Source organism: Narcine bancroftii, chromosome 5, assembly GCF_036971445.1.
Source record: "Narcine bancroftii isolate sNarBan1 chromosome 5, sNarBan1.hap1, whole genome shotgun sequence".
Classification (NCBI taxonomy): domain Eukaryota; kingdom Metazoa; phylum Chordata; class Chondrichthyes; order Torpediniformes; family Narcinidae; genus Narcine; species Narcine bancroftii.
The window spans coordinates 10,769,131-10,797,056 of NC_091473.1; the positions used below are offsets into that span (position 1 = coordinate 10,769,131).

The window sequence follows — 27,926 nt, forward strand, 5'->3', positions numbered from 1 at the left end:
TCTCACCGGGGCGCCGTTGAAATGTTTGCATCAGTCGTGGCGGTACCACGCTTGCATTTCGACCTGTGAAATGGACGCGACGGGGTGAGTTCGAGGAGAGCAGTGTCGATGAGCACGGTGCGCCCCGTCTCCATGTAGAAATGGTACATTCCGGGCACAGGCGGGCAACATCAAACCAGCATCTCCGGGGCCGCGGCTGGCTCTTCACTCCGCTGTCCCGTGAGGGTGGGTCGCGCCCACCGGCCGGCCCCGTCCCTGTGCACCGCGTCCGCGTCTGGGGGCTGGCCGGCCCGAGGGGAGCCGGCGGGGAGAGCGCGCATGCGCCGGGGACGGTTCCGCCTTCCGGGGAGACAAGATGGTAAGGAGGGGGGCAGCGAGCGCCGTGCCAGTTGGGGAGAGGGGGGGATGCGGAGCGTGGCGTGGCGTCCAGCTCGGGGTAAGGGAGGGAGGGTCGGGTGCGCTTCACTGGGTACAGGGAACGGGCGGGAAGAGTCTGGCGGGGGCCCCACCCGTGTCCCGAGGGCAAGGAGCGCTCCCCACCCGGCCTTTCCTGTTTGAGGCTGTCATTGAGCCCGTGTTCAAGCCATTGAGATTTGGGTCGGGCTGGGCTCATCGGTTTCTGCGTGAGAGTATCAAGGTCTTTGTTATAACATTCTCAACAATTATGTTGCCTATTCGACATCTGTGTGGGGTTGGGAACCATTTTCTACTCGTCTGTAAAGCCTCGTTGGGGAAAGAGAGAGAAGGGGGAAGACAAAACGGGAAAGGGAGGGTGGTTTACTTTGATTTGTTTCAGGTTTATAAATCTTAAAATATGGAGCTTTGCTTCAGTTGTACATTTGAATAAGAATTTGTCATTATGGGATCTCTAATTTATTAGTGTGAGTATTATTTGGGCCATATATTTCAACAGAGGTTTTCAACTTCATTCTCGAGATTCCTTTATTGTCATGTAATAGTACAGATCATGAAATATTACACAAAATTGCCTTCTGCCTGCCATAAGATAAACAAAAGTCACCATAAGCTGTCCCCCTTCCAGTACAAGCAAAGAAGAGTCCCTCCCGTCACTGTGTGCCCATGGATTCACCTCCAGCTCTCTCACTGCCTTGGCAGTTACAGATTCCTGTTTGATCCATTGGCAACCGTAGCTCCAGAGCCAAACTTCTGACACAATCAGGAAGGCTTGAGGGCCCAAGGTCCTTGCTCTCGCGAATCCCAGCTCTGATATCTGGTACCCATGACCCGGTCTCCCGCAGCCTGTGTAGGTGTCATAACCGCAAATTGTCCATAGCCTGTGTGAGTCCCTCAGTCGCTGAGACCCTTGCTGAGCCTCTACCATTGTCACTGTCCTGTGGAGTCGTCTTCTCTGCTTCTCCTTCTCAATGATGATTGTTTCCTTATCTCTGGTGCCCTGCACATATCTGCTGTTCCCTGGCATCTGCAATCCCTTGTGGCTGCTGCCAAGGATAGACCCGTGGTTGCAGGGTTTTAGTTTCAATACATCACTGGCTCCTTAAACAGGCCTGTATGGAGCCACTGGCATTAGGACCAGGTGGTTGAACCGTTTGGAGCAGCGCTATTCTGCTTATTCGCTGAAGAAAGGCTCAGGCCCAAAACGTCGGCAATATATCTTTCTTTTTACGGATGTTGAAAGACCAGCGGAGTTCCTCCAGCATCTCTTGTGTTTTTACTCCAATTACCACGTCTGCAGACTTTCGTGTTTCACTTCCCAATCTGGTCTCCTGAATCCACACCAGTGGCAGTGCCGCCATTGCAGCGGCTCCAGCAGTGCTGTCATTTATTTTTCAAAGAACAATCCTCTTTGCTAAGGTGCAAAATGATGAGGTTTGATACTCAGTTGTTAGCTTTTAACTATTTTTAAAATACTTTATTCATGTAGTACAATACTTGTTATCTATTTGAGTTTTTAAAATTGAAATTGTGGCCTTGAGACTAATTGATTAACTTGTGTTGCATGAATATCTGGAAATTTTCCCAATGTAATCCACATGCTTGGATTTTGTGTCACTAACATAACCAAAAATTCCACTATTGAAGTTTGAGAATTTGAGTTTGGTGTTTAAAAAAAAAACCTGAAAAGTAAAGTTTGAGAATTTGAGATTGGTGTTTAAAAAAAAAACCTGAAAAGTAAATCTTGTGCCACTAAAAGTTAAAGTTGCCAAAAACAATTGGGACATCAGTCTTCCATCAATGTTTTTTGGGTCTTAACTGTTCTTGAATAATCTTATGGGCAGCACCTTCAAAAGAAGGGGGAAATTAATTAATGTATATTAATTTTAAATTAATATTAAATTAGCCATTTCTAAACCAGAGATCATCTAACCATTGATCACCCCAAAACAACTCTCTTCACTTAATTATCCAAATAATCAAATTAGCTTTGTATCCATGTATCTTGTTAGCTTCTATACTATTCAATTGTATGTCTTGTTTGAATTCCCTTTAATCATTTTGTTTAAGGGCTTCCAGTGTCCAGATTTCCTTAGCTAAATGGAGAGAATGGCTCTGACTTCACAACAGTGATCTTGTCCAATTAAATATATAAATATATCGAAACATATAAACAAAAACAGGAGTGAAACATAAAAGTCTGCAGATGCTGTGATTGTAGTTAAAAACACAAATGTTGGAGGAACTTGGGTCTCACACTGCCTATAAGAGGTAAAGATATATAACAATGTTTTGGGTCTGAGCCCTTCATCAAGGAATGAAGGACAAAAGCAGGCAGGTGCCCAAATTAAAAAGTGTGGGAAAGAAGGAGCACAGCCCAACAGGCAAAAGGCAATAATTGGACATGGATAGGTAGGAAGGTGAGAATTGATCAGTGGAGGGGTATGGGTCTGTGAAAGTAAAGTTGGAAGAAAAGAGCGAGAAACATGGCTAAATGAAAGGAGACAGAGGGATAGGGAAAAAGAGTGGAGTGGAGTGGTGGGGGGGTGGCTAATGAAATCTGGAGAAATAGATGTTAATGCTGTCTGAATGGAGAGTGCCCAAACAGAATTTGAGGTGTTCTTCCAATTCCAACTAAAACAGGTGTATTTTCCAAAATTGAAACAGGCTCTTTAGAGTCATAAATCACATCTAAAGGTGCTGCACTGCTTTATTTTGACTTTGGTTTCCTCTCCTTTTGAAAGGCAACACTTCGGCCATACCTGAATGCAGTTCGTGCCACACTGCAGGCAGCATTGTGTCTGGAAAACTTTTCATCACAGGTGGTGGAGCGCCATAATAAACCAGAGGTGGAAGTGAGGTAGGATTTCTAAATATGACAGATTTAGCTTTCTTTTATTTAGATGAGGCTTTCTTCAATAGAGTAGTATTGCAATGCAGTCCTCTGTTTTTGGAGATAAATGTGAATAAACTTGTTGGTGGACTCTGGATGAAATAGTTTAATATTACAGAAAGCTGAAAATCCTTATATGTTATGGGTGATGTTTTAATTTAAAGAAACAGAACAGTAATAGGCCCTCCCAGCTAACAACCCCTTGCCACTCAAATACACCAATATGGCCAATTAACCTACTAACCCTGTATGTCTTTGAAACGTGGAAGGAAACTCATGCGGACATGGGAAAAGCGTACAGACTCTAGCAATGGATTCAAAGTGCTGTAACTATGTGGCACTAACTGCTATGCTAACCATGCCACCCCCAAATGAGTACTTGTACAACTTTTTACAAATGCCTGGGATAGTATTCTTTTCAATAGGTGTAGGGGTAGGCCATTTGGCCCTTTGAGCCAGCACTGCCATTCACTGTGATCATGGCTGATCAGTACCCTGTTCCTGCCTTCTCCTTATATCCCTTGACTCCACTATCTTTACAAGCTTTATAAATTTTTCTTTTTTTTTAACTTTATTTAGTATTTTTTCAATAAAAATAAACAGACTTTTACAGAATAAGTAGTCTAATAATAAAACAAACAAAATGTAGGGATTAATGGGTCCTTTTCAGAATGGCAGGCAGTGACTAGTGGGGTACCACAAGACTTGGTGCTGGGACTGCAGCTATTTACAATATACATTAATGATTTAAATGAAGGGATTACAAGTAACATTAGCAAATTTACAGATGACACAAAGCTGGGTGGCAGTGTGAAATGTGAGGAGGATGTTATGAGAATGCTGGGTGATTTGGACAGGTTGGGTGAATGGACAGATTCATGGCAGATGCAGTTTAATGTGAATAAATGTGAGGTTATCCACTTTGGTAGCAAGAACAGCAAGGCAGATTACTTTCTGAATGATGTTGTTAGGAGAGGAGGAAGTACAACGAGATCTTGGTGTCCTCGTTCATCAGTCACTGAAACTAAGCATGCAGGTACAGCAAGCAGTGAAGAAAACTCATGGCATGTTGGCCTTCATAACAAGGGGAGTTGAGTATAGGAGCAAAGAGGTCCTTCTGCAATTGTAGAGGACCCTGGTACCAGAGACCACATCTGGAGTATGGTGTGCACTTTTGGTCTCCATGTTTGAAGAAGGGTATTCTTGCAATTGAGGGAGTGTGGCATAGGTTCATGAGGTTAATTCGCAGGATGGCAGAACTGTCATATGTTGAAAGATTGGAACGACTGGGCTTGTACACATTGGAATTTAGAAGGATGAGAGGGATTGGATATGCTAGAGGCAGAAAACATGTTCCCGATGTTGGGGGAGTCTAATACCAGAGGCCACAGTTTAAAAATAAGGGGTAGACTATTTAGAACAGAGTTGAGGAAAAACTTTTTCACCCAAAGAGTTGTGGATCTGTAGAATGCTCTGCCTCAGAAGGCAGTGGAAGCCAATTCTCTGGATGCTTTCAAGAAAAATTTAGATAAAGGAATCAATTTATTTTGATATATTGGGGTTTGAACTGATAAACTACCTTTTGATCCTATTAATAAATTCCTTTTAGTCCAAATTTCTAATAAATGTTTCAAAATTAGTACATTATATTTCTGCAGTAACTCCAAGACTTAAGAGTTAGCTTTCTATTTAAAAGGGATATGCCTCAGAAATTACTTGAAATAACAGTGCACCAGTATAGAACAGACACGTCATGTTGATAAGACACCTCCATTCCTGACAGTAGGTACCATGTCACTATTTCAATAAGAGAACAAAATTCGTACACAAATAAATTCTAAGGGGAGTAAAGGGTGCCCGTGGCTGACAAGGGAAGTCAAGGACAGTATAAAAATAAAAGAGAAGTATAACATAGCAAAGATAAGCAGGAAGGCAGAGAATTGGGAAACCTTTAAAGAGCAACAGAAGATAACTAAAAAAGGCAATAAGGTGAGAAAAGATGAGGTAAGAAGTTAAGCTAGCCAAGAATATAAAAGAGGATAGTAAAGCTTTAGGTATGTGAAGAGGAAAAAAATGAGTTAAGATCAAAGTTTTGCCCTTGAAGAGAGAAACATGTGAAATTATTATGAAGAACAAGGAAATAGCAGATGAGTTGAAGAGGTACTTTGGATCTGTCTTCACTAGAGAAGACACAAACAATCTCCCAGATGTTATAGACAAAAGAGGACCCAGGGAAATGGAGGAACTGAAAGAAATTCACAAGGCAGAAAATGGTGTTAGGTAAACTGATGGAACTGAACTGATCTATAAATCCCTATCCCCTTATGGTCTTATTCCCAGGATACTTAAGGAGGTGGCTCTAGAAATTGGTAATCATTTTCCAATGTTCTATAGATTCAGGATCAGTTCCTGCAGATTGGAGGGTAGCTAATGTTGTCCCACTTTTTTAAGAAAGGAGGGAGAGGAAAAAGCAGGAAATTATAGACCAGTTAGCTTGACATCAGTGGTGGGGAAGATGCTGGAGTCAATTACAACACCATTCAGATAGTTATCGGCCTTCCTGTTCTTGCGACCAAAGTGGATAACCTCACATTTATCCACATTAAACTGCATCTGCCATGAATCTGTCCATTCACCCAACCTGTCCAAGTCACCCAGCATTCTCATAACATCCTCCTCACATTTCACACCGCCACCCAGCTTTGTGTCATCTGTAAATTTGCTAATGTTACTTGTAATCCCTTCATTTAAATCATTAATGTATATTGTAAATAGCTGCGGTCCCAGCACCGAGCCTTGTGGTACCCCACTAGTCACCGCCTGCCATTCTGAAAGGGACCCGTTAATCCCTACATTTTGTTTCCAGTCTGCCAACCAACTTTCTATCCTACCCCCAATACCAGGTGCTCTAATTTTGCCCACCATTCTCCTATGTGGGACCATATCAAAGGCTTTCTGAAAGTCCAGGGACACTACATTCACTGCCTCTTCCTTGTCTCTTTTCACTTCAAAAAATTCCAGAAGATTAGTCAAGCTTGATTTCTCCTTTGTAAGTCAATGCTGACTCGGATCAATCCTGTTACTGCTATCCAAATGTGCCCCTATTTCATTTTTATAATTGACTCCAGCATCTTCCCCACCACTAATGTCAAGCTAACTGGTCTATAATTCCCTCCTTTTTCTCTCCCTCCTTTCTTAAAAAGTGGGACAACATTAGCTACCCTCCAATCTGCAGGAACTGACCCTGAATCTATAGAACATTGGAAAATTATTACCAATTTGTCCACCATTTCTAGAGCCACCTCCTTAAGTACCCTGGGAATAAGACCATCAGGGCCTAGGGATTTATCAGCTTTCAGTTCCATCAGTTTACCTAACACTATTTTCTGCCTTGTGAATTTCCTACAGTTCCTCCATTTCCCTGGGTCCTCTTTCGATTATTACATCTGGGAGATTGTTTGTCTTCCCTAGTGAAGACAGATCCAAAGTACCTCTTCAACTCATCTGTCATTTCCTTGTTCTTCATAATAATTTCACACGTTTCTCTCTTCAAGGACCAAACTTTGATCTTAACTCATTTTTTTCCTCTTCACATACCTAAAGCTTTACTATCCTCTTTTATATTCTTGGCTAGCTTACCTTTCTACTTCATCTTTTCTCATCTTATTGCCTTTTTTAGTTATCTTCTGTTGCTCTTTAAAGGTTTCCCAATCCTCTGACTTCTTGCTCATCTTTGCTGTTTAATACTTTTTTTCTTATTTTTATACTGTCCTTGTCTTCCCTTGTCAGCCACGGGCATCCTTTACTCCCCTGAGAATTTATTTGTGTGCAAATTTTGTCCTCTTATTGAAATAGTGACATGGTATTCTGTCAGGAATGGAGGTGTCTTATCAACATGACGTGTCTGTTCTATACTGGTGCACTGCTATTTCAAGTAATTTCTGAGGCATTTCCCTTTTAAATAGAAAGCTAACTCTTAAGTCTTGGAGTTGCTTCTTAGAAAACTGAAGAATCCTAAAGTCTGTGATCACACCTCCCACTTGCAATCCTTTAACATCAGCACTCTCAAAAATAAAAGTATAAAAATAGTTGGTGGGGATCATGGGATGACTTTGATTGTGAATAATAACAAACAACTTTTTACTTGGGCTAAAAACAGGAGCAGTAAAGAGCTGCTACTGCAGCCTTTGATCATCAGCAGGAACGAGAAGGAGAAGGTCCTCATTGAAGGTTCTATAAACTCTGTACGAGTCAGTATTGCAATCAAGCAGGTCAGTGTTTATGCACATTTGGCATTGTAATTGAAGTATTAAACTGGTTAGAAATTAATTTTTGCTTCCTAATTAAGTAGTGAACAGACCTTCTTTCTAATAATACACAACTGGATCACCTCACTTTCAGTAAAGTATACGTTGACAATAGCAATAATGTGCCCTGTTTGCCAATTTCTCTTGTGTGCAGGCATTCCTATCTGGCAATATGGCTTAAAATATCCGTTATTTTAACTTTCTCTGTGTGTATGAGGGGGTGGGTGGTGGTGGGCAGTGTAATGCTTATTTTTTTAACCTTGGCACATTTCACTGATACTTCATTGTTCAGAACCAGACAACACATCTTTAACAAAAGAGTAAGAATGTTTTTAGCCACTTCTTAAACAGTGATTTTCTGTACTTTACCATAAATGCCTTAATTTGTCTCCTTTGATTCATAAATTATCCTCCTATAGATATGACTAAATTCTTTGAAGTTTGTACTTGTGAACATCTCATATTGTTAATTTCAGGCTGATGAGATTGAAAAGATTCTTTGTCATAAATTCATGAGATTTATGATGATGCGGGCAGAGAACTTCTTCATCCTCCGAAGAAAAGCTGTTGAGGTAATAATACTGTCTAAAATTTGCTCTTCGTTTGGTTTCATTTCAGTGGTGCATGTCAGATTGACAAAATAGTTCAAGACTGAAGACCAGCAGTTATCCTGTTTTTTTGTCATTTCCCTGAATTTTAATTCTTCATCCTCCACCCTAATCTCTTGACTTCTTTCGATGACATTTCAGGAAGTCCATGCACATTGCACTAGGCTGCTAAACTCGTCTTTGGAGGTTCTCAGCTCCTCAAATGTACAGAGACGTTTAACCTGAACATTGAGTATGAATGTTATTTATCCCACCTATTCCTGCCAATCATGTTCTATTTTGTAGAAGAAATGCATTTCCATATATGTTGAGGACCTGCCAGGAATCTGTTTTGCTTGGGCTTTCTCTATGAGACAGTGGGCACTCTGAACCTGGTGGGTCATAAATGATTTGAATGTCTTTCTGGTCATCATCTTTGTCCTGGCACTGCAAATTAATGTAAGATTTGAAACCAGGACTGCAATATCTCAGATGGCTTTGTGTATTCTACTTGTTGAAGTGATGAATCTTTTTGCATGCAAAGTGATCTTTTTATTGAAGGGACTGCATGGCTGGCTAATTTCTCATCCTGAGGAAATGGATTTCAGGCCAAAAGTAATGGTATAAAGATCCTCATAAATGAGCATAAAATTAATCAAGGAGGTTAACAAAGTGTCTGAATAGTAGGGCTCTCTGATAGGAAATTTCTAGAATTCTAGCTTGGATCGGGTGAAAAGATTGAATGAAAATGCTTGTTAGAGATTGTTTACACTGTCCTCTGAGTTGCTGGATGATGAACCATGTCATTGACTGTAATAAATTAAACTGTTTCCTCTCTTGGCAGGGTTATGATATCAGCTTCCTGATCACCAACTTCCACACTGAACAAATGTACAAACACAAGCTGGTTGATTTTGTCATCCACTTCATGGAGGAGATAGATAAAGAAGTCAGTGAAATGAAACTCTCATTAAATGCTAGAGCTCGCATTGTTGCAGAGGAGTTCCTTAAAAATGTGAGTTTTCCATGCTCCTTTGCTCTTCCCAAAAATGGGAAATTAGCATCACAGTCGTTGCTAAACCATTCAGGAAGCCTGAAAATTGCACCCCTGATGCTTAGTTAGTGTTGCGTAAATTATTGCTGAGTCTGTCTTTATTTTCAGTGTTGGCTTTATTTTGCAGTTTGTGGTTTTTACTTCTTATTGGGATGAGTTCCTCAAATGTGTTTGCCATTTGACTTTTAGTTGAAACTGATGCTTTTGAACATTACTTCTATATGTGGGGATACTGCTCAAAAGGAAGTATTTTGACAGGGGTGGCACGGTTTGCATAGCGGTGAGCACAATGCCTTTATGGTACCAGTGATCGGGGCCTGGGTTTGAATCCTGTGCTGTCTGTAATGAGTTCCCCGTGTCTGCATGGATTTTTCCGGGGCCTCCGGTTTCCTCCCACCATTCAAAACGTGCTGGGGGTGTAGGTAAATTGGGCAGCATGGACTGGTGGGCCAAAATGATCAGTGACCACACTGTATGTCTAAATTTAAATTTGGCCCAATGTTCACTGTTGTTCTATGGCTATTATTGTAATTAACAACATTCATCCCTGTGTAGAGCCAAATTGAGAAGATAATGTTAATGAACTATTTTGTGATATTGCAGTCTTTTGGTAATTATTCTCTCAAATCATATTGGTTAGGGAATTCCAAAAAAAAACTTGAGGCCAGGCCTATTTCCTTCATTGGTTCATACTGTAAAATGAACTATCTTCAGTAACTCAGATCTATGAATCTGCTTTGAAATTTTAGTTACTGTAGATAGTTCGTTTTACAGTTATGAACTAATGTAGGAAATAGATTTTGACATTGATGATTTTTGTTTAGAAATGTGTAATGAACGTTGAACGTTTTGATAATTTTAGCCATCTAGACAAGTGATGAGTTTGATTAGGCTTGTGACTTTGTAGATGATCGATGAGCATATTAAGAGGATAATTGTTGTATTCCCAGATTCTTGCATTTGTGAGGTCACTGGTCCAATTTACTGTCTCATACATGGTATTAAGTAGCAGCTGAGTGTAACACAAAATGTGCTGAAGTGTAATGGTGTCTAGTCAGATTGAGGATTAACACATGAAGAATAGTGTATACCTTTTGTGGACATACAATTCCACAAGATTACAATTTAATCGGACCAGATACGAGACATTAATATATAGGTTCTGTCATTGGATCTCTCAAAACATTTCCCATGATGATCGTTTTTTTGTGTGCTGTCATGCTATTGACTCCATTTACCTTTCAAATATTTTGCTTTTGTTTGCCATATTTTACTTTGCATGTTGCAGTTTTATTTTCTTCTCTCTTGCTGTTCACTTTTTCATGTTTAAAGTAGCTGGGGAACATTCCAAATTGGGTCATGTGGACAGAAATTCGGTTAGCGAGTTAAAGTAATGGATCTGGCAATAAGAAGCACCATTTAATGGCTGGGGATCTTACCAACTAATCTTGGTCCCAAGTGGTTCCAGCCATTGCACTCCTTATTTTCTGTCTTCACCTTGTGCTCTTCTGCTTCTTGGCTCTTAAACTATCTATTTCATCAGTAGGATTGGCTGCTTTTGCAAAGCTGCTTTGATATTTTGCATTCTCTGTTCCCTCCATTCCACACTTCTCTCTTCCTCCATCCTAATTGTCCTCTTTCAAAAAAAAATTGAGACATTCTGCACTCTAACAGGCAGAATAGGCCTGTTAGATAATAGTCTGTACCGCCTAATTTACACCCCATTATCCTGCAACCCCCGGTATGTTTTGAAGGGTGGGAGGAATCCGGCGCCCCTGGAGAAAACCCACACGGCCATGGGGAGAATGTACAAACTCCTTACAGACAGCGTAGGATTCAAACCCAGGTCCGATCCCAATCACTGGCGCTGCATGTGTTGCACTAACCGCTACGCCAACTGTGCCGCCAATCTCCCTTCATTCTTTCCTAACCCTTCCTCAATTCTTTCATTTCCATTCTGTCCTTTGCCCCACCAACCTACCTTTATATTTCTTCATGTTTCCACTCAATCTGACTTAAAGTATTACTTTCTGCTATTTATTGCCATCCTCATTCCCCTATGATCAAATAACTTGGCCATCTTGGTTTGCTTCTTACCTATATTAATACCATGATAAGGGGACCACAGATTTGCAAGAATATAGATTGCCATGAAGTTGTGAGTTTCAGAAACCATGTTTTCACTATGCTTTTCTAAAGGAAAAATTGGGAGATTTAGTTATCTTTACTTACAAAGTTTTGGTTTGCTCATTAATTTATGTGGTGGGAAATAGACAGTTTCTACTTTGAAATATTATTTTTGCAGTAATCTGGGTTCTGGAAACTATTCCCTTGATGTGACATTAACAGGATATGATAAATAAAAGTAGCATTGCTCTGTTACTAAAAGCGCTTTCCCACCAGGCTCTGAAATTTATTAAATATGATCTTTTCTGTTTACAGTTCTGATGCTGCTTGTGTTTGCTTTCAACTATCAAGACCAAGGTTAAGATGAACTATGTGAAACTGCACTGCTGGAAAGAAGCTTTGGGGCAAGGGTGGGTGTAATCATCTGCTGAAAAGGGGCTCACAATATCCTGACCAGCTTGCTGGAAGGAGCTTGTAAAATAACCCAACCAGATTGCTGGCTTTAATATTAACAAATCATTTTTTCAATTGATACTGTATTTACAACAGCATATCTGCTGTCATTAGTTCTTTCACAAATTGAAGGGACCGAGTTTAAGACATTTGTATTTTGAAAAATAAAACTTTTCATTCATAGTTTGTGTCGTAGCATCTCTGGCTTGGCTCTTCATCCATGTGTTTAAGTGATAGTTCACCTTTTATTTTTCAAGGATTTAAATGATGCAATAAAACCTATCTCTGCTGCCCAAGGTTCTTGACAGGAGCAAAAAAATCTACTTTGTGAAACTAAGCAAAATATTACAGATGCTGGGCATCGTAAATAATACATTTTGACCAAACTTAGCAGATTAGATGTATGCTTTGGTTAATTAAAGTGTGATGACCTTTCATCAGAATTGTTGGTCAATAACATTAAATCTTTTCTCCAGAGGCTTCTAGACTGGTTTGATGTTCCTTGCATTCTACTGGTACTTGTTCTATCACTGGTTATAATTGGTTGAAACTGAGTCAGAGTAATTAATCATTTATATAATCTCCCATGTTGTCAATTAATCAGAAGGGCCACCCCAGTTTATTTTATTTCTATATTTTATTCTATCAATAGTTTCTAAATGAGTTTTTGTCAAATGTAATATTGTTACTGGAGTCAATAATAGGGGTTTATCCAGAAGCAAAATACTGCAGATGCTGGAAATCTGAAATAAATACAAAATGCTGTAAATACTCAGATCAGATTGTACCTGAGAAACAGAGTTAACATTTTGGGTTTGATGACCTTTCATCAAAGTGATGTGGATGAAAGTTCATTGATCTGAATTGTTTGCTCAGTTTCAGATCAATTTGTGAAAGAACTAATGGCCTTTCATCAGAACACTTCTGATGAAAGGTCATCAAACTGAAATGTTAACCCTGGTTCTCCATAAATTAGGCTGAGTATTTTCCTAATTTTTCTGGTTTTAATTACAAGTGGGTGTAGATTTTTGTTGCTTCTAACTGTTTTTATGGTTGTAGTTGACATAAATGATAACAGTGCAGTATTGACCCAAAGCATTTTGGTAATGAAACTGCACCTCTGTTTTTATTTTGGTCAGTAGAATACTTCCTATAACATACGCATTCTAAAGCAGCCCACTGAGGTCAGATGTGGGCTCCTGCATGTGCTTGATGAGTTCTCAGTTGAAACTAAACTCTTAAAAGTAGATTGAATGAGAATAATTAAATACATAATCTTACTGCTGTTGTTGCAATTAATGTATATTGACATGCTTCTCAATATTAAAAATCTTTTGCAATTCATCTACTCAATCATTTCCTTCAGATTGTTTTCCGTTTAACTCTGCATCGCACAACCTGGTTTTTCATTACCGTGTAGCATCAAATTAGACCTGAGTTTAATAGCTCCAAGATCATTTGTAAATTCTGATTAGCAATAGAATCTCACACCCTCCTCCTTATGCCCAGTGAGAAACTTGTGTTTGACAATTAAGCTTTCCAATTTAACTTTGTTTTTGAATCCAATAGTGCTCACATTGATATAGGGCTCCTTTTGAGTCACATTCATTCTAATATATTTTATTCCTATTTTTGTAATTGGGGAAAAAAATCAGTAAGTTAAATGATTAAAATTTCTGTAAAAGTAGAATAATATTTTTGAAATTTGTGATATTGAACTGAGAAATTTCAGTCACACCTTTTGGTTTCCTTGAAGTGGTATTGGAACAGTAGTTACCCACAATTTAAGTACTTCTTCACTTAAATGTAATTTTTAGAAGTAAACATGATCAATAACAGGTAAGATATTCAAGGGCAGAGACTGTCGAGTGAGACAACACTAAAAGAACTAGATGCAAGATGTGGACATTGCAAGTAAACCCCTAGATGTTAGAATTTAGAAGCAAGGTCTGATTGACTTGGTTGTAAGATGTAATATTGAAATTTGATTATGATCCATCACACATGGTAAAACGATATCAATTGCGTAGTAATGAAAAAAAGGCACTAGTTAAAATAACGTCAACAACACCAGTTATGTAAGCGAGGACATATTTATAAAAGCCCCAATCTGATGGAACACATCATACAGCAACAAAAGGGTTTCCCCTTTTGTACGCTATTCAGAATGATGTTAATTTATGTTCGGACTACTAATCGACCATCTCTTGGTGTCAGAATGAAATCAGCATATTGGGTCACGGAAATAATTTGGGTGCAGATGGAACATATTGGTAAGGTACGAGAAGGCTCTTGGCATCCAAATAAAAAGCCAATGATTTCAGGAAGAGTTTCCTCTCCCTAAATCAACCAATTTAAATTGTGGGAAATGCACTCAGCCCATCCTATTGTTACCCATCCTATTACGAGTCCAGAGGACCCCAAAACCCAGCAGCAATAAATATGAACCACAACGAGTTACTTAAACAAAAGTTGCTTTTAATTATCTTTGAACATGAAAATAGAATCAAACTTTAACTTGTATCTATTGACTCACTTAACCCCCCTTCTAATTCTAAGTGCACGTGTGTGAACTGTGTGTGTCAGTTCAGCAAAGTTCTTTGGTTCACAGTCCAATCTCACTGGTTGCAGGCAGTTCTTGTACTGTGCACAGAAGTTAACATTGATCAAGTTCGCCAGGCTTTGGTGCTTAACAGGTAAATTGTTACGACTCAGAAGGGTTCTTGTTGGTCTTCAGGGAAAGTTTTTTTTTGTTTCAGGTCACCACAGAGTTTCTTTCTGTTTCTCCTACTCCAAGGGAAACACCAGACAGCCATACCTTTCCTTTGACCAGGCTGTTTTCCAAAGCTTGCCAGCTTGTCCCCCTGGAACCAATGTAGCCGCTTTCAGGTGCAATCGCTCCAGAAATGCACCTGCAGAAGCGAATGCGTATGTGTTCGAATAGATGTTCAGGTGGCAGCGCTGAAAGTGCTGTTCTGGCACCCGAAAGGGTCAGCTGCAGGAGAGGTGCCTTGGAGCGAACGCTGGCTCCTGTCGACTGTGGCTGTAGTCCCACCTGCTGTCAGGGCAGGGGTAGCCAGCGCGGGACATCAGGGTAGGGGCTGCCGGCGTGGGACTACAGGGCAGGGGCTGCCGGCGTGGGACTACAGGGCAGGGGCTGCCGGCGTGGGACTACAGGGCAGGGGCAGCCAGCGCGGGCCGCTCCAGCCTTAACGTCCTGTGCCAGCTCCCCCTGCCCTGATGTGCCGCGCTGGCCACCTCATCCCCGAAATCCCGCGCTGGTGGACAGGGGCAACGGGGAGGGGGGCTGTCAGGTGCGGGCAGTTGGGTTGCTGGTTGATTGACATCAGCCCACCCTCTAGCAGCTGCTTTTAGGCTGCTGCTTTCAGGTGCCTCGGGGGACTGCTCGGATGCGGAGATTATATCTCCCCGAGGAGGGTTGGGTGAGTATACCTCAGGGCCAGGTATGTCTCCTCTCTCTCACTCCTTCCTCTGAGAGCAAAACCTGCTTTTTTTTTTTCCCTGACCTCTTCCTGCAAAGATCACGTGACCTTTCAGACAGCAAATTGTTTTCCAGGCAAAGCTGCCCTGCATGTTGTTACATTTGTTGTCCTTTCTGCAAATGACAATCCATCACGAGTGAGCATTCTTGCAAAAATTCTGTTTTAAAGGAGGCTTTTTCAGGTGCATTCTACACTAAGAATGCACCTGAAGAAGCAGAAGCGGCCCTTTACATTGCCGTTCAGGTGGCAGGCAGCATTTAAAGTGCAACGCTGGCCACCTGAAGGACACAGCTGAACAGGATGCGGCTCTGAGCACACTCTGGCTCCTGCCCAGTGTCAGCTGTGATCTCACCCACTGACGTGATGTCATTTTGAACATGGGACAATGGCAGAGCCTGTGCAGGAAGGAGACATGATGATGATTTCAGCATTTGAGTGTTCAGAATGAGATAGGGCAGATCCTTGGTAAGGCTATTTGTGCTGTTGAAGCTCTTCAATTGTCCTTGAGATCTGAAAATCACATGGGTGCAATCAGGAGAAGGTTCCTGCAAAGATTGAGGGCAAGAAGACAGCAGTTAGCAGTCAAAAGGCACATGGAGCTTAAGCACCGCAGATGAAGGCGAATGCTGCTGGTCAGTCAATTAGCTATAGTGACACATCAGTCTCTCTGGAGGTTGAAACGACCACAGGGTGATGAGTTCTGGAGTAATGTCCTCACCAAATTTGATGATGCTGAGTGGAGCAGATACTTTCGTATGTTGCTTGGCACCTTTCACTTTGTCAGAACCTCACCTGAAGGCACATAGACCGGACTTTGATTAGCTGTAGCCTTGTGGTGGTATGCCACCCCTTGTGAGTATCGATCCATCAGTAGCAAGTTTGGAATGTGCAGGAGGTGACTGCCGCCTTGAAGTTCCTCGGTAAACGTTTCATCTCCCTGCCAAGTGGAACACGTCTCCAGGAGACCATTCATGGCTTCGCCCAAAGGGGATTCCCAATGTGTGCTGGTGCCATTGATGGGTCACACATTCCCATTATCACACCCAGCGTGGATGCTGCAGCCTACAACATTCGGTGGGGGTTTTGCAAGCAGTGGTTGACCACAGATGCTGGAGAGTTAACCCTCTATTGATGTACATCACATCACATTTCCTATGACTATAATTTCACTGTGTGATTTCCACTGTGACTTCCATTTATGTTAACGCTTATCAGATCTGTTTGTGGGGTGGCCGGGCCACACGCATGATGCCCGAGTGCTTGCCAACTCTCCTCTGTATAGAAAAGCAGAGGACCAGGGTGGATACCTCTTCCCACATGACGTGAGTGTTCACCTTTCAAAACTCCGTGTTTCAATATGTTATGCATGCTTGCTGTGTCAACGTTCAGGTGCATGAATTAACTAAATTTCTGCATCGTTGTGCCTGCAGGTGTCCAAGGATGTTGAGGGAGTGGAGGTTCCAGCACATCTTGTGGGTGATGCGGCATACCCCCTACGAAGCTGGCTGATGAAGGGGTTCACACAGCAACAAGTACTGGATCAGGATCAGCAAAGATTTAACAAGGCCCTTAATTCAGCAACGATAGTGATGGAACATGCATTTGGCCATCTAAAAGGCCGCTGGCAGTGCCTGTCCGAGCGTTTAGATATCTCTACCACCTTAGTCCCAGATGTTGTGTTTGCCTTCTGTGTACTGCACAATATATGTGAGGTTAACAAGGAAGACTTCCCTTCAGAGTGGACATTGGTAGAAGCAGATGATCCTGCACCCAATAGCGCAGATTGTGCTGATCAGCAGGGCCATGGGCACCAGGCCATCCGTTCTGCCATCATGTCCATCCTGTAAGGGTATGTCCCTGCTACCCAGCTCCCCATTTTCCATGACTTGTACCCCCCTCCACCCTATGTGGTGAAATGAGCCTGCTGCCTGGCATGTTAATGTGCTCTTGCGAATAAACGGGTGAATATAAATGAAACTTGTGACTTGTGTGCTTGTCAAAAATTTTATAAAAGACGTTCTTTGAGAAATCACAACGCTTCATAAATATCTGAGGTAAGATATCTCAATGTTAACATTTCACATCATTCTTTTTTTGGCTTGGCTTCGCGGACAAAGATTTATGGAGGGGTAATGTCCACGTCAGCTCCAGGCTCGTTTGTGGCTGACAAGTCTGATGCGGGACAGGCAGACACGATTGCAGCGGTTGCAAGGGAAAATTGGTGGGTTGGGGTTGGGTGTTGGGTTTTTCCTCCTTTGTCTTTTGTCAGTGAGGTGGACTCTGCGGTCTTCTTCAAAGGAGGTTGCTGCCCGCCGAACTGTGAGGCGCCAAGATGCACGGTTTGAGGTGATATCAGCCCACTGGCGGTGGTCAATGTGGCAGGCACCAAAAGATTTCTTTAGGCAGTCCTTCTACCTCTTCTTTGGTGCACCTCTGTCTCGGTGGCCAGTGGAGAGCTCGCCATATAACATGATCTTGGGAAGGCGACGGTCCTCCATTCTGGAGACATGACATACCCAGCGCAGATGAATCTTCAGCAGCGTGGATTCGATGCTGTCGGCCTCTGCCATCTCGAGTATTTCAATGTTGGAGATGAAGTCGCTCCAATGAATTTTGAGGATGGAGCGGAGACAACGCTGGTGGAAGCATTCTAGGAGCCATAGGTGATGCGGTAGAGGACCCATGATTCGGAGCCGAACATGAGTGTGGGTATGACAATGGCTCTATATACACTAATCTTTGTGAAGTTTTTCAGTTGGTTGTTTTTCCAGACTCTTTTGTGTAGTCTTCCAAAGGCGCTATTTGCCTTGGCGAGTCTGTTGTCTATCTCGTTGTCGATCCTTGCATCCGATGAAATGGTGCAGCCGAGATAGGTAAACTGGTTGACCGTTTTGAGTTTTGTGTGCCCGATGGAGATGTTGGGGGGCTGGTAGTCATGGTGGGGAGCTGGCTGATGGAGAACCTCAGATTTCTTCAGGCTGATTTCCAGGCCAAACATTTTGGCAGTTTCCGCAAAGCAGGATGTCAAGCGCTGAAGAGCTGGCTCTGAATGGGCAACTAAAGCGGCATCATCTGCAAAGAGTAGTTCACGGACAAGTTGCTCTTGTGTCTTGGTGTGAACTTGTAGGTGCCTTCAGATTGAAGAGACTGCCATCCGTGCGGTACCAGATGTAAACAGCGTCTTCATTGTTGAGGTCTTTCATGGCTTGCTTCAGCATCATGCTGAAGAAGTTTGAAAAGAGGGTTGGTGCGAGAACGCAGCCTTGCTTCACACCATTATTAATGGAGAAGGGTTCAGAGAGCTCATTGCTGTATCTGACCCGACCTTGTTGGTTTTCGTGCAGTTGGATAACCATGTTGAGGAACTTTGGGGGGGCATCCGAGGCGCTCTAGTATTTGCCAAAGCCCTTTCCTACTCACGGTGTCGAAGACTTTGGTGAGGTCAACAAAGGTGATGTAGAATCCTTTGTTTTGTTCTCTGCACTTTTCTTGGAGCTGTCTGAGGGCAAAGACCATGTCAGTAGTTCCTCTGTTTGCGCGAAAGCCGCACTGTGATTCTGGGAGAACATTTTCGGCGACACTAGGTATTATTCTATTTAGGAGAATCCTAGCGAAGATTCTGCTTGCAATGGAGAGCAGCGTGATTCCCCTGTAGTTTGAGCAGTCTGATTTCTCGCCTTTGTTTTTGTACAGGGTGATGATGATGGCATCATGAAGGTCCTGAGGCAGCTTTCCTTGGTCCCAGCAGAGCATGAAAAACTCATGCAGTTTGGCATGCAGAGTTTTGCCACCAGCCTTCCAGACCTCTGAGGGGATTCCATCCATACCTGCTGCTTTGCCACTTTTCAGTTGTTCAATTGCCTTATAAGTCTCTTCCCGGGTGAGGACCTCATCCAGCCTTAAGGGCTGTTGAGGGAGCTGGAGGAGGGCGGATTCTTGGACTGAGCGGTTGGCACTGAAAAGAGATTGGGAGTGTTCTGACCATCGGTTGAGGATGGAGATCTTGTTGCTGAGTAGGACTTTGCCGTCTGAGCTGCGCAGCGGGCTTTGGACTTGGGGTGAGGGGCCGTACACAGCCTTTAGAGCCTTGTAAAAACCCCTGAAGTCGCCAATGTCCGCAATGAGCTGGGTTTGTTTGGTGAGGCTAGTCCACCACTCATTTTGGATCTCCCAGAGTTTGCACTGAAGATGGCTGCATGCGCGACAGAAGGTTCGTTTCTTCTCTGGCCAGGACGGCTTTGCAAGGTGAGCCTGGTGGGCAGCTTGCTTCTTTGCCAGCAGCTCCTGGATTTCCTGGTTGTTTTTTTCGAACCAGTCCTTGTTTTTCCTGGAGGAGAAGCCCAGTACCTCTTCAGTGGATTGCAGTATGGCAGTCTTCAGCTGATCCCAGAGGGTTTCAGGGGACGGGTCCGTGAGGCGGATTGCATCCTCGAGCTTTGCTTTGAGGTTTGCCTGGAAGTTTCCTCTCACTTCGTCTGACTCCAAGTTTCCAACATTGAACCTCTTTCTGGGGGGCTTTACTGTTCCTGGACTTTGGTTTGAAATGAAGGTTGAGCTTGCAGCGAACCAGCTGGTGGTCAGTGTGGCATTCCGCGCTGGGCATGACCCTGGTGTGGAGCACATCTCGTTTGTCTCTTTCTCGTACCAGGACGTAGTCCAGGAGGTGCCAGTGTTTGGATCGGGATGCATCCAGGTAGTCTTCAGGCTGTCCCTCTCCTGAAAAAGGGTGTTTGTAATGACAAGCCGCAGAGCTCCAACAGGAGGCGCCCGTTGTCGTTGCACTTGCCGACATCATTCTTAAACTTGAAGGAAACCATGGAATGGACAAATAACAGTGCAAATCCACTCCACACTTGAACTCAGCAGATCAAACACTAAAACAGTAAACACAACCACCCGGCACCATAGCATCTCACTGCTGAATGTTTACATCCTTAAGTATCACACATAATATTGCACTTATGAGGGGCTTCATGAATAACAAAAGTGAACAGTGAGTTAGCAGCATTTAGGATGTTTATTCTGCCACAAACCTAATTCCAGCATTGAGAGGAATGAGTTGGTGGGGGGGGGGGGGGGGGGGGGAGTAGGAAGAGAAACCTGTCCCAGACCCCAGCATCTCAGTTATACCAAAGCGTCCACTACTGTGATGCACTGGTGTGGAATGAAATGGCATGCTGGATGGAGGAGCCAGATACATGGGATGAGGCTGACTGTGGGAATGGGGCTGGGGAGGCCTCCAATCGCGTGACCAATCTGTTGAAGATAACTGTCCATTGCGGCCCTCGGTGCCCGCAGGGAAGCTGCAAACTCAGACGTCGACTGGGCATGCTTCTCCACTTCGGAGCAGTATGTTGCTTCATTGTCCTCCCTCTGGTCGGCGACCATGACTCTCTCGTGATCCAGTACCTCCTCTGCACACTGGCGGTCTCTTTCACTGTCCTCCATGTCAAGTGCCAACATCATCGCCTGCAGCTCCTTCGCGAGAATTTGCCCCTTCATCAGTCGCTGGTGCTTGCGTCTTGGACCAGAGGCTATGGGTGGAAACAGGAAAAGTGCATCAGCATTGAACTTAAGTGCTTCTCCATAAACACAATCTCAATGCTACTGTACCTGTGTTCTCTGTTGAGAGTGCCGCCTCGTCACTTCCAGGGACAGTGACCTCTGCGCTTCCTCTCTCAGAGGCATCCGAATCCATGGCTGCCGGGTCCTCGGCAGTGGCCTCCTCCTGGACTGGCATGTCTCCTCCATTGCTGCTGTGTGAACCCTGAGATCCCTCAGGGATGAGCGCTGGGGATTCAGGGGTCTTCAGAGCGCTGGCTACATTCAAGGGAGTAGCTGAACAGCTAGCCCCCACAGAGAGTGTGGCACTGGTCGAAGTACTGCCACTCCTCCTGTTGTGGTCCAGGACTGCGTGGAATTTCTTCCTTATGCTCTTCAGCTTCGTGACCACCTGATTTTTACTGCGCTTGTGTCCTTGTGCTGCGAGCACTCCCGACAGCCGCTCAAAAATGGGACCATCCCTAACTGTTCCAGTGAGCTCCTTTTCCTGGGATTCCTGAGTCAGATGGTCTAGAAGCAGTCTTATCTCTTCTTCAGACCAGTTACAAGCCTTTCTTGGAGCCATTGTTCCAATGCACTGTTAAAACAAAACAACTGAATCTGTACTAGCCTGCCTGCACAATGTGCTTCAACATCCGCTTTCAGCCAGCTGCATTCAGGTGGCCAGGGAGCCACTGAGCTGAGCTGATTATCCCTCTCAGAGGAGGGTTACGTAGCTTGCCTCGAGCACCTCCTGCACATTCAGGTGGCCTCAAAACAGCCGCATATTGCCTAAACATGCGGCTTTACATGCGGGGCAATTGGCCACCTGAAAGTGCCTAGTGTTTGTGTGTGACCTGCTCTAACGAACCTTTCCCAATTTATCTCCCAAACACCTCTATATACTCTGTCACACCTTTTCCCTTTAAAGGAATTTTAACTCGAGTTAAAATTCAGTTATAACAAACCTGTCTTAAAAATCACTAAAGAGATAACAATACTTAATATATATAAAATGTTATAATACAGTAACCCAATTTTGAGAGTATTTTTATACACAATCAACTTTAACATCTTGACAAACAATCTGCAATCACATTATTTATACCTCTGATGATTAATTTGCAGATTATATTCTTGTAATATTGAACTCCAGTTTAACAATCTTCTGTTTTTATTCTTCATTTTATTCAAAAACACCAGAGGATTGTGGTCAGTGAATATCACAATTGGTACCACGATATACATCAAAATTCTACAGAGCAAATATGATAGATAACAGTTCTTTTTCAATAGTGGCATAGTTCCTTTGATGAACATTAAATTTTTTTTGAAAAGTAGGCAACTGGATGGTCAATTTCATTATGCTTTTGCAATAAAACTGCACCTGCTGCTCCCTCACTGCATCCACTGCTAAAGAAAATGGTTTGTCAAAATCAGGAGATTTTAAGCACAGGGCAATGGCATAGCATCTCCTTTCAATTTTCCAAAGCTGACAAACTTTAGTCCACACAAATTTCTTCTGTTTTACACACCCATTTAATAATATGCTTAGGTTTGTTTCCATCTGCTTTTTCCCTTTCGAGGACTACCCTCATTTATTGTCATCATTGTACATTATTAGCAGTGTGAAATCGAACATCTAGAGCCTCTAGGTGCTTTTAAACTCCAACACCCAGGTAGCCCTCCTGTTACCCAGGTGCAAATAGTGGGGCAAAGGTGTCTCCAGCACCTTTTAAGCTGAAGGGGGATAGCCCCAGTAAATCACCAACCCGGCGATTTAAGGGGGATCCCGCCCCATGATGGCGCGGTAAGTGACGCGATATGCAAACTAGTCTCCACTTCAGCCGGGATTTCCCTGTGATGCCAGCGCACAAGCCATTTGGCTCTTTAAGCCCCCGGTCCACACATCCTGGGTAAGTTGAACTGGGATCGCTGACGACCTCCGAGGGAGGGCAGGGACCCGGTTGACGTTGCTCGACGCTGACCGGGTCCGACCCTTTCAAGCTGCCTTGTGAGTGGGGCGCTAGCCGGGCAAATTGCCTGGTTAACCCTATTTCACAAGGCAGTTTGAAAGCACCTACTGAAACTTCCACCCACCGGCTTTCCTCGCAGAGGGGCCCTGACCCACTGTGAACTTCTCAGAGCTCCGACTTTTTTGGTTGCTCAGAGATTTGCAAGGCCCACCCTGAGGATGCGGAGTGGTCCAAGTCTTTCGGGCTGTGGGCCCCGGGGTTAGGGTTAGGGGGGGGGGGGGGTGTTTATATTTCGCCCTCCTGCTCCTACTAACCGTCCCACATCTCCGTCGAGCAGGATGGTTCTCGCCGCGCTAAATGAAGGCCGCAGCAGTCCTTTATGAACTGGCCAGAGCTAAAGGCCTGTGTGTTCCCAACCGCCGCTCCAAAATCAAGCCCTCAACGGGCTCAGCGAGCGACCTGAGGCTGCAGTCACTGGTCCTTTCCCAACCCCGCGCGCGCGCACGCACACACGCACGCGAGCGCGCGACGTCGTCGCCACGGCAACCGTCAACCGCCTGCCTCTGCGCCTGCGCGGGAGGTAACCCCCGAGCCGGGGCGAGAGATCGACGTGAGAGAAGGAGAAAGCGAACGCGACGGATTGATGGGCAGGGGAGGCAGCGGTAAAGAGCCGTCAGGAAGAGTGAGTAGTATGGGTGGGAGATGAAATGGAGGGAGGGGAGGGGAGACACGGCCAAGGGACGAGGTCATGGTGTGGGCTGCGGCTCCTTCCCTTCAAAGGGTGAGCGTCTGCTATTTGAGGCCGGACCTCTCATTCTTAAAAAAAAACAAAAAGTAGCTTAGGAAGATCATTGCTGTCCAGCCAGGGTAATATTTCACGATTCAATTTATTGTCATAGTAATGAAACAGTGCCCTACTACATGAAATTCCTTTGTCTGCTGCAAGGCACCAGCAGGAATTGCCCAAGCACCTCTTACAGACTGACAGTCAGAGAGAGAGAGAGAGAGAGAAAAGCAAGTTTCCCACCCCCTCACCGAGTGTCCCCCGTGAGTCACCGAGCGTCGCCCCCCTCCCGAGTCACCGAGCGTCGCCCCCTCCCGAGTCACCGAGCGTCGCCCCCCTCCCGAGTCACCGAGCGTCGCCCCCCTCCCGAGTCACCGAGCGTCGCCCCCTCCCGAGTCACCGAGCGTCGCCCCCCTCCCGAGTCACCGAGCGTCGCCCCCCTCCCGAGTCACCGAGCGTCGCCCCCCTCCCGAGTCACCGAGCGTCGCCCCCCTCCCGAGTCACCGAGCGTCGCCCCCCTCCCGAGTCACCGAGCGTCGCCCCCCTCCCGAGTCACCGAGCGTCGCCCCCCTCCCGAGTCACCGAGCGTCGCCCCCCTCCCGAGTCACCTCCAGCACTCCCGCAGCCACCCTGAGTCCAGTCCAAACCATTGGCGACCCAAGCACTAATCCAAACCTCCAACACGGTCACCGATCCTTTGGCACCCTTAGTACCTCCTGGCATCCCAGTTCTGATACCAGGCACCCCTCTGGCCAGTTCGAACTGGTCTCACCCAGTCCACAGCCCAGAGCGAGTCTCCCAGCAGCAGTCTCAAGCAGCCCACGGGTTCCTCGCCTCGATTTGCCAGCAGCCCTCCGCATGCACTGGTCCCTTAGCCACAGAGCCCCCTCCCTGGTTCGCCGCCATGGTCACTGTGTCCGTGGGTCATCTCCTCTGCTTCTCCTTCTCCGACAGAGTGTGATCTTCCCGTCCTCTGGTGCTCTGCTCCAGTCCTCCGCTTCCTTGTGGTTGCTACTAATTAATAGGCACTGCCATCTCGGGCACAGACCCGGCAGTCACGGAATTTCAACTAAAACCACTGTCGGCTCCATCAATGGGCATTTCCAAGTCCACGCACAGCCAACGGCAGTTGACTGGACAGCTGGACCCTACCAGAGCACTGCATATTTGCTCCCTCATTCCCCGTGGGTCCACACCAGTGGCAGCACTGCCGCTACAGCACTACAGTGGCTCTGGCAACAGTGGAGTCAAACCATATAATAGCATATTTGATCATTAGCATTTGCTGTATTACCCCAGTTACTACAGAATCACATAATTCTAAGGTGTATTTAACCCCTCAATACATTGGACCATAAGTATAATCCAGCTGGTCCCCAAACCATAGAACACTACAGCACAGAAACAGGCCCTCTTGGCCCTTCCAGTCTGTACCTTTTTTTTTTGCTTCGTCCCACTGACCTGCACCCAGTCCATAGCTTTTCCCTTTTTTGAATAGGTCTGTGAATTCTATTGCTGTCTGCATCAGTGCAACCCAGCCTTAACTGCTCAAAGATTGTCATTCTTGAAGCTTGTGTTGTTTTGCTAATCACCCTCATTCTTTGTCTCCTGGTCCTTGACTCTGACACATTGTGGTTAGTCTCTATCTGGAAAGAGGCAAGAGCTTTTGGGGCCTTGGCAAAGATCTTTGCATCGTTACTAACAACAGGTGGGATCCTGGAGAACTGGAGCGTAGTTAATGTGCCTTTGCTCAAGAAAGGAAATAAGGATGTACACAGGCTGGTAAACATCATGTCAATAAGTAAAGAAACAATTGGGAAGGATACTTGGCAACATTTGGAAAATCATGATCAGAAAGCCAACATAGGTTTGTGAAGGGCAGGTCAAGTCCTACCAAATTAATTCAGTTTTTTGAGGAGAAGATAAAAGTGGTTGATGAGGGTAGGACAGTTTATGTTGTCCACATGGACTTTGGTAAGGTATTTGATGAGGTACCATTGCATGGGATCAATTATGAATTGGTAGTTTGAATACGGAATTGGCTGGCCCATAGTAGACCAAGTGTGGTGGAATTCTGCTTGGAGCCTCATGACCAATGTGTTCTGCAGGGATGAGTGTTTGGACTCCTGAATTTAATGATGAATAAGAAGGTCGATGAATTAGTAAATTTGCAGTTGCCACTAAAGTTGGTGGAGTTGTGGACAGTGTAGTGGGCTCTGAATGAATAAAGTAGGATATAGATCAGTTACAGATATGGGCAAAGAAATGCAGATAAAGTGTTTAATCTGGGCAAGTGTGAGATGTTGCATTTTGCAAGCCCAAATGTAAGGGGAATGTCTACAGTTAATGACAGGACTGTTAAAAACATGAGAGTGCAGAGGGATATGGGGTCCAGGTCAGAGCCTTGTGATGGACCTGACTATGTTTATAGTTTTCTCCATTCCAGGGCCTAAGCTATGTTGTTCTATATGTATTCTAACTGTACTCTTAAATATATAAATAGATGGATGTAGTCCATTCCAAGATGAGCAACTCTATCTTTTCCAGACTATCCACATAACAGAAGACCCTGAAATTAGTTCAGTAAATCTCTGATGTTGCTGAATTACTATAGTATTTTACAAGTTCATTGTGAATGTTTGTATTTTATGCCATCATGTATAGATTTTTAAGAACTTTCTTAAACTTATCTGCTACTTTTAATGGACTATGTATTCCTCCATCTCTCTGTTCCTGTATGCCTTTTAGAGTTGTTCTCTTTTATTTACATTGTCATATCTTACATTCTCTGTATCAAAACATATTGTCAATTGTTCAGCATTAAATTTCATATTCCACAATTTGACTATTCCATGTGCTTTCCATGTGTCCTTAAAGTCTGTTAATATCCTCTTCACAATTCATCATGCCTTCATTTTATATTAAGAGAAGCATGGTCCTAGTACTGAACATGGAAAACCTGCAGATTGGTACATTTTCCTCTATACAATAAATGTGCTTTTGCTATTGTCCTGTTTCCTGTTATTTAGTTGATGTTAATTTTCTGTTCATGCTATTGTGGTCCAATTTATTTTCTAAAAACACAGTAATGCTAGAGGAACTCAGCAACTTTTGCAGCACATAGAGATATATAACTGACGTTTCAGGCCTGAGCCCTCCTTCAAGGTATGAGTAAAAATCAGGCCTGAATTAAAAGGCTTGGGAGAAGGGATGGCATTAGCAACTTCTCCTGTTTCCTTTAGACCCCACCCCCATCTTTCCCTATGTCTCCTTTTCTCTGTCTCTCTCTCTCTCACTCTCCCCTTTTCTCTCTGTCTCCTTTCACAGAGTCAATAACAGCCACCCCTCCAACAAACCTCTCCCAATCAATTCTCACCTTTCCTCCCTCCTGTTTTCCTGTCCTATCTATTTGGCACCTTTTTATCTGCTGGTCTGTGCTCCTCCCCCTGCCTATTCTTCCCTTCTTAGGTCCAAAATTCTATGGACGCTGCAAAACTTGCTGAGTTCCTCCAACATTTCTGTGATTTTACTACAATCACAGCCCTTCCCAACTTTTTTGCTTCATTCCATCTATTTTATAGGCTTCAATCTTATTGTTTGAGGCTAATAAAATCTCTGTTCTCTGTTCTCTTTGTCTTTTTTCCTCCAGGTCTTCATCCCCTTCCCTCTCTATTCACCTAGTCATCCCTCCTTCCCCACTTGCTGCTGTGCTCTCCCTCCCTTCTCCACCTATTACCTCCTGCTTTTGCGATCATGCTTCTCCCTCTACCCCTCCCACCCCACTGTTTTGTTCAGATGCCTGCTGACATTTTTCTTTATCTTGATGAAGGGCTCAAGCCCAAATCATTGGTTATGTATCTTTATCTTTGCTATACAAGTACTCCGTTTGATCTGCTGAATTTCTCCAGCATTGTGTATTTACTTTGATAATAAGTCTATTCTGTGGTAATTTATCAATTGCCTTTTGGAAGTCCATATATACCACATGAAACATTTCCCCTCATTGACACTCTCCACTACTCCATCAAAAAATTAATATAATTTGTCTTTAATAAATCTATGCTGGTTTTCTCTAACAAATTCACATTTTTCAAGTGTTTTCCAACAGTGCAAGATATAGAATCTTGATTAAAATTATTCATGTTTATCACTTTAATAATTGCAAACAAGGCGAAGTGATCAATGTCTCTCATAGCATAGTACCTAATGTGATGGTGTAGTGGCACTGCTTGGAGAGCTGCTGCCTCACTGCACCAGTTCAGTCCAGGTTCAAACTTGGCCTCTAGT

The 27,926-nt window shown here is 44.0% G+C and overlaps 5 protein-coding genes across 11 annotated transcripts in view; 3 read left to right on the forward strand and 2 right to left on the reverse strand.

Annotated features, from left to right (window-relative positions):
* The window catches only part of tada3l (transcriptional adaptor 3 (NGG1 homolog, yeast)-like), a 50,445-nt gene extending 50,110 nt beyond the window's left edge, over window positions 1–335 (reverse strand). For both annotated transcript variants that reach the window (XM_069936755.1, XM_069936757.1), the window contains exon 1: window positions 7–335. The gene's annotated coding sequence lies outside the window, so the exon portion shown is untranslated. The remainder of the gene's footprint in view (window positions 1–6) is intronic.
* arpc4l (actin related protein 2/3 complex, subunit 4, like) lies at window positions 120–13,179 on the forward strand. Of its 2 annotated transcripts, none has more exons than XM_069936762.1 (6): window positions 120–143; window positions 3,159–3,274; window positions 7,467–7,578; window positions 8,091–8,186; window positions 9,046–9,216; window positions 11,698–13,179. In XM_069936762.1, the coding sequence occupies exons 1-6, from the start codon at window positions 141–143 to the stop codon at window positions 11,701–11,703; spliced, it is 504 nt and encodes a 167-aa protein (XP_069792863.1). In that variant the 5' UTR covers window positions 120–140; the 3' UTR covers window positions 11,704–13,179. The 2 variants fall into 2 exon arrangements, with proteins under 2 accessions (XP_069792863.1, XP_069792862.1); XM_069936761.1 differs by lacking the exon at window positions 120–143 and adding an exon at window positions 157–358.
* Window positions 13,180–13,660: 481 nt separating this feature from the next.
* On the forward strand, window positions 13,661–17,315 carry LOC138765275 (putative nuclease HARBI1). The gene is made up of 4 exons (XM_069942326.1): window positions 13,661–13,674; window positions 14,422–14,531; window positions 16,554–16,660; window positions 16,769–17,315. Exons 1-4 carry the CDS (start codon window positions 13,661–13,663, stop codon window positions 17,183–17,185), a joined length of 648 nt encoding a protein of 215 aa, XP_069798427.1. The 3' UTR covers window positions 17,186–17,315.
* Window positions 17,316–20,336: 3,021 nt separating this feature from the next.
* Window positions 20,337–23,369, reverse strand: LOC138763104 (uncharacterized). The gene is made up of 3 exons (XM_069936760.1): window positions 23,170–23,369; window positions 20,952–21,477; window positions 20,337–20,872 (listed from the first exon to the last, which is right to left on the reverse strand). Exons 2-3 carry the CDS (start codon window positions 21,463–21,465, stop codon window positions 20,463–20,465), a joined length of 924 nt encoding a protein of 307 aa, XP_069792861.1. The 5' UTR covers window positions 21,466–21,477; window positions 23,170–23,369; the 3' UTR covers window positions 20,337–20,462.
* Window positions 22,738–27,926, forward strand: part of ttll3 (tubulin tyrosine ligase-like family, member 3) — a 77,547-nt gene continuing 72,358 nt past the window's right edge. For 2 of the 5 annotated variants that reach the window (XM_069936745.1, XM_069936747.1), the window contains exon 1: window positions 23,216–23,537. The gene's annotated coding sequence lies outside the window, so the exon portion shown is untranslated. Of the gene's footprint in view, window positions 22,796–23,213; window positions 23,538–27,926 lie in introns of those variants that run through there. The other 3 variants (XM_069936746.1, XM_069936749.1, XM_069936748.1) reach the window with 3 other exon arrangements.

What these genes read in the sequence shown, in the direction of transcription:
- arpc4l (XM_069936762.1), top strand. An exon ending in TCAGTATTGCAATCAAGCAG is followed by an intron (nt 7,579 to 8,090) that starts GTCAGTGTTTAT and finishes TGTTAATTTCAG; the next exon opens with GCTGATGAGATTGAAAAGAT. An exon ending in TCCGAAGAAAAGCTGTTGAG is followed by an intron (nt 8,187 to 9,045) that starts GTAATAATACTG and finishes CTCTCTTGGCAG; the next exon opens with GGTTATGATATCAGCTTCCT.
- LOC138765275 (XM_069942326.1), top strand. An exon ending in CAGGCTTTGGTGCTTAACAG is followed by an intron (nt 14,532 to 16,553) that starts GTAAATTGTTAC and finishes AACGCTTATCAG; the next exon opens with ATCTGTTTGTGGGGTGGCCG. An exon ending in GATACCTCTTCCCACATGAC is followed by an intron (nt 16,661 to 16,768) that starts GTGAGTGTTCAC and finishes TTGTGCCTGCAG; the next exon opens with GTGTCCAAGGATGTTGAGGG.
- LOC138763104 (XM_069936760.1), bottom strand. Translation starts at nt 21,465, where the DNA reads ATGGCTCCAAGAAAGGCTTGTAACTGGTCTGAAGAAGAGATAAGACTG. An exon ending in ACTCTCAACAGAGAACACAG is followed by an intron (nt 20,873 to 20,951) that starts GTACAGTAGCAT and finishes TTCCACCCATAG; the next exon opens with CCTCTGGTCCAAGACGCAAG.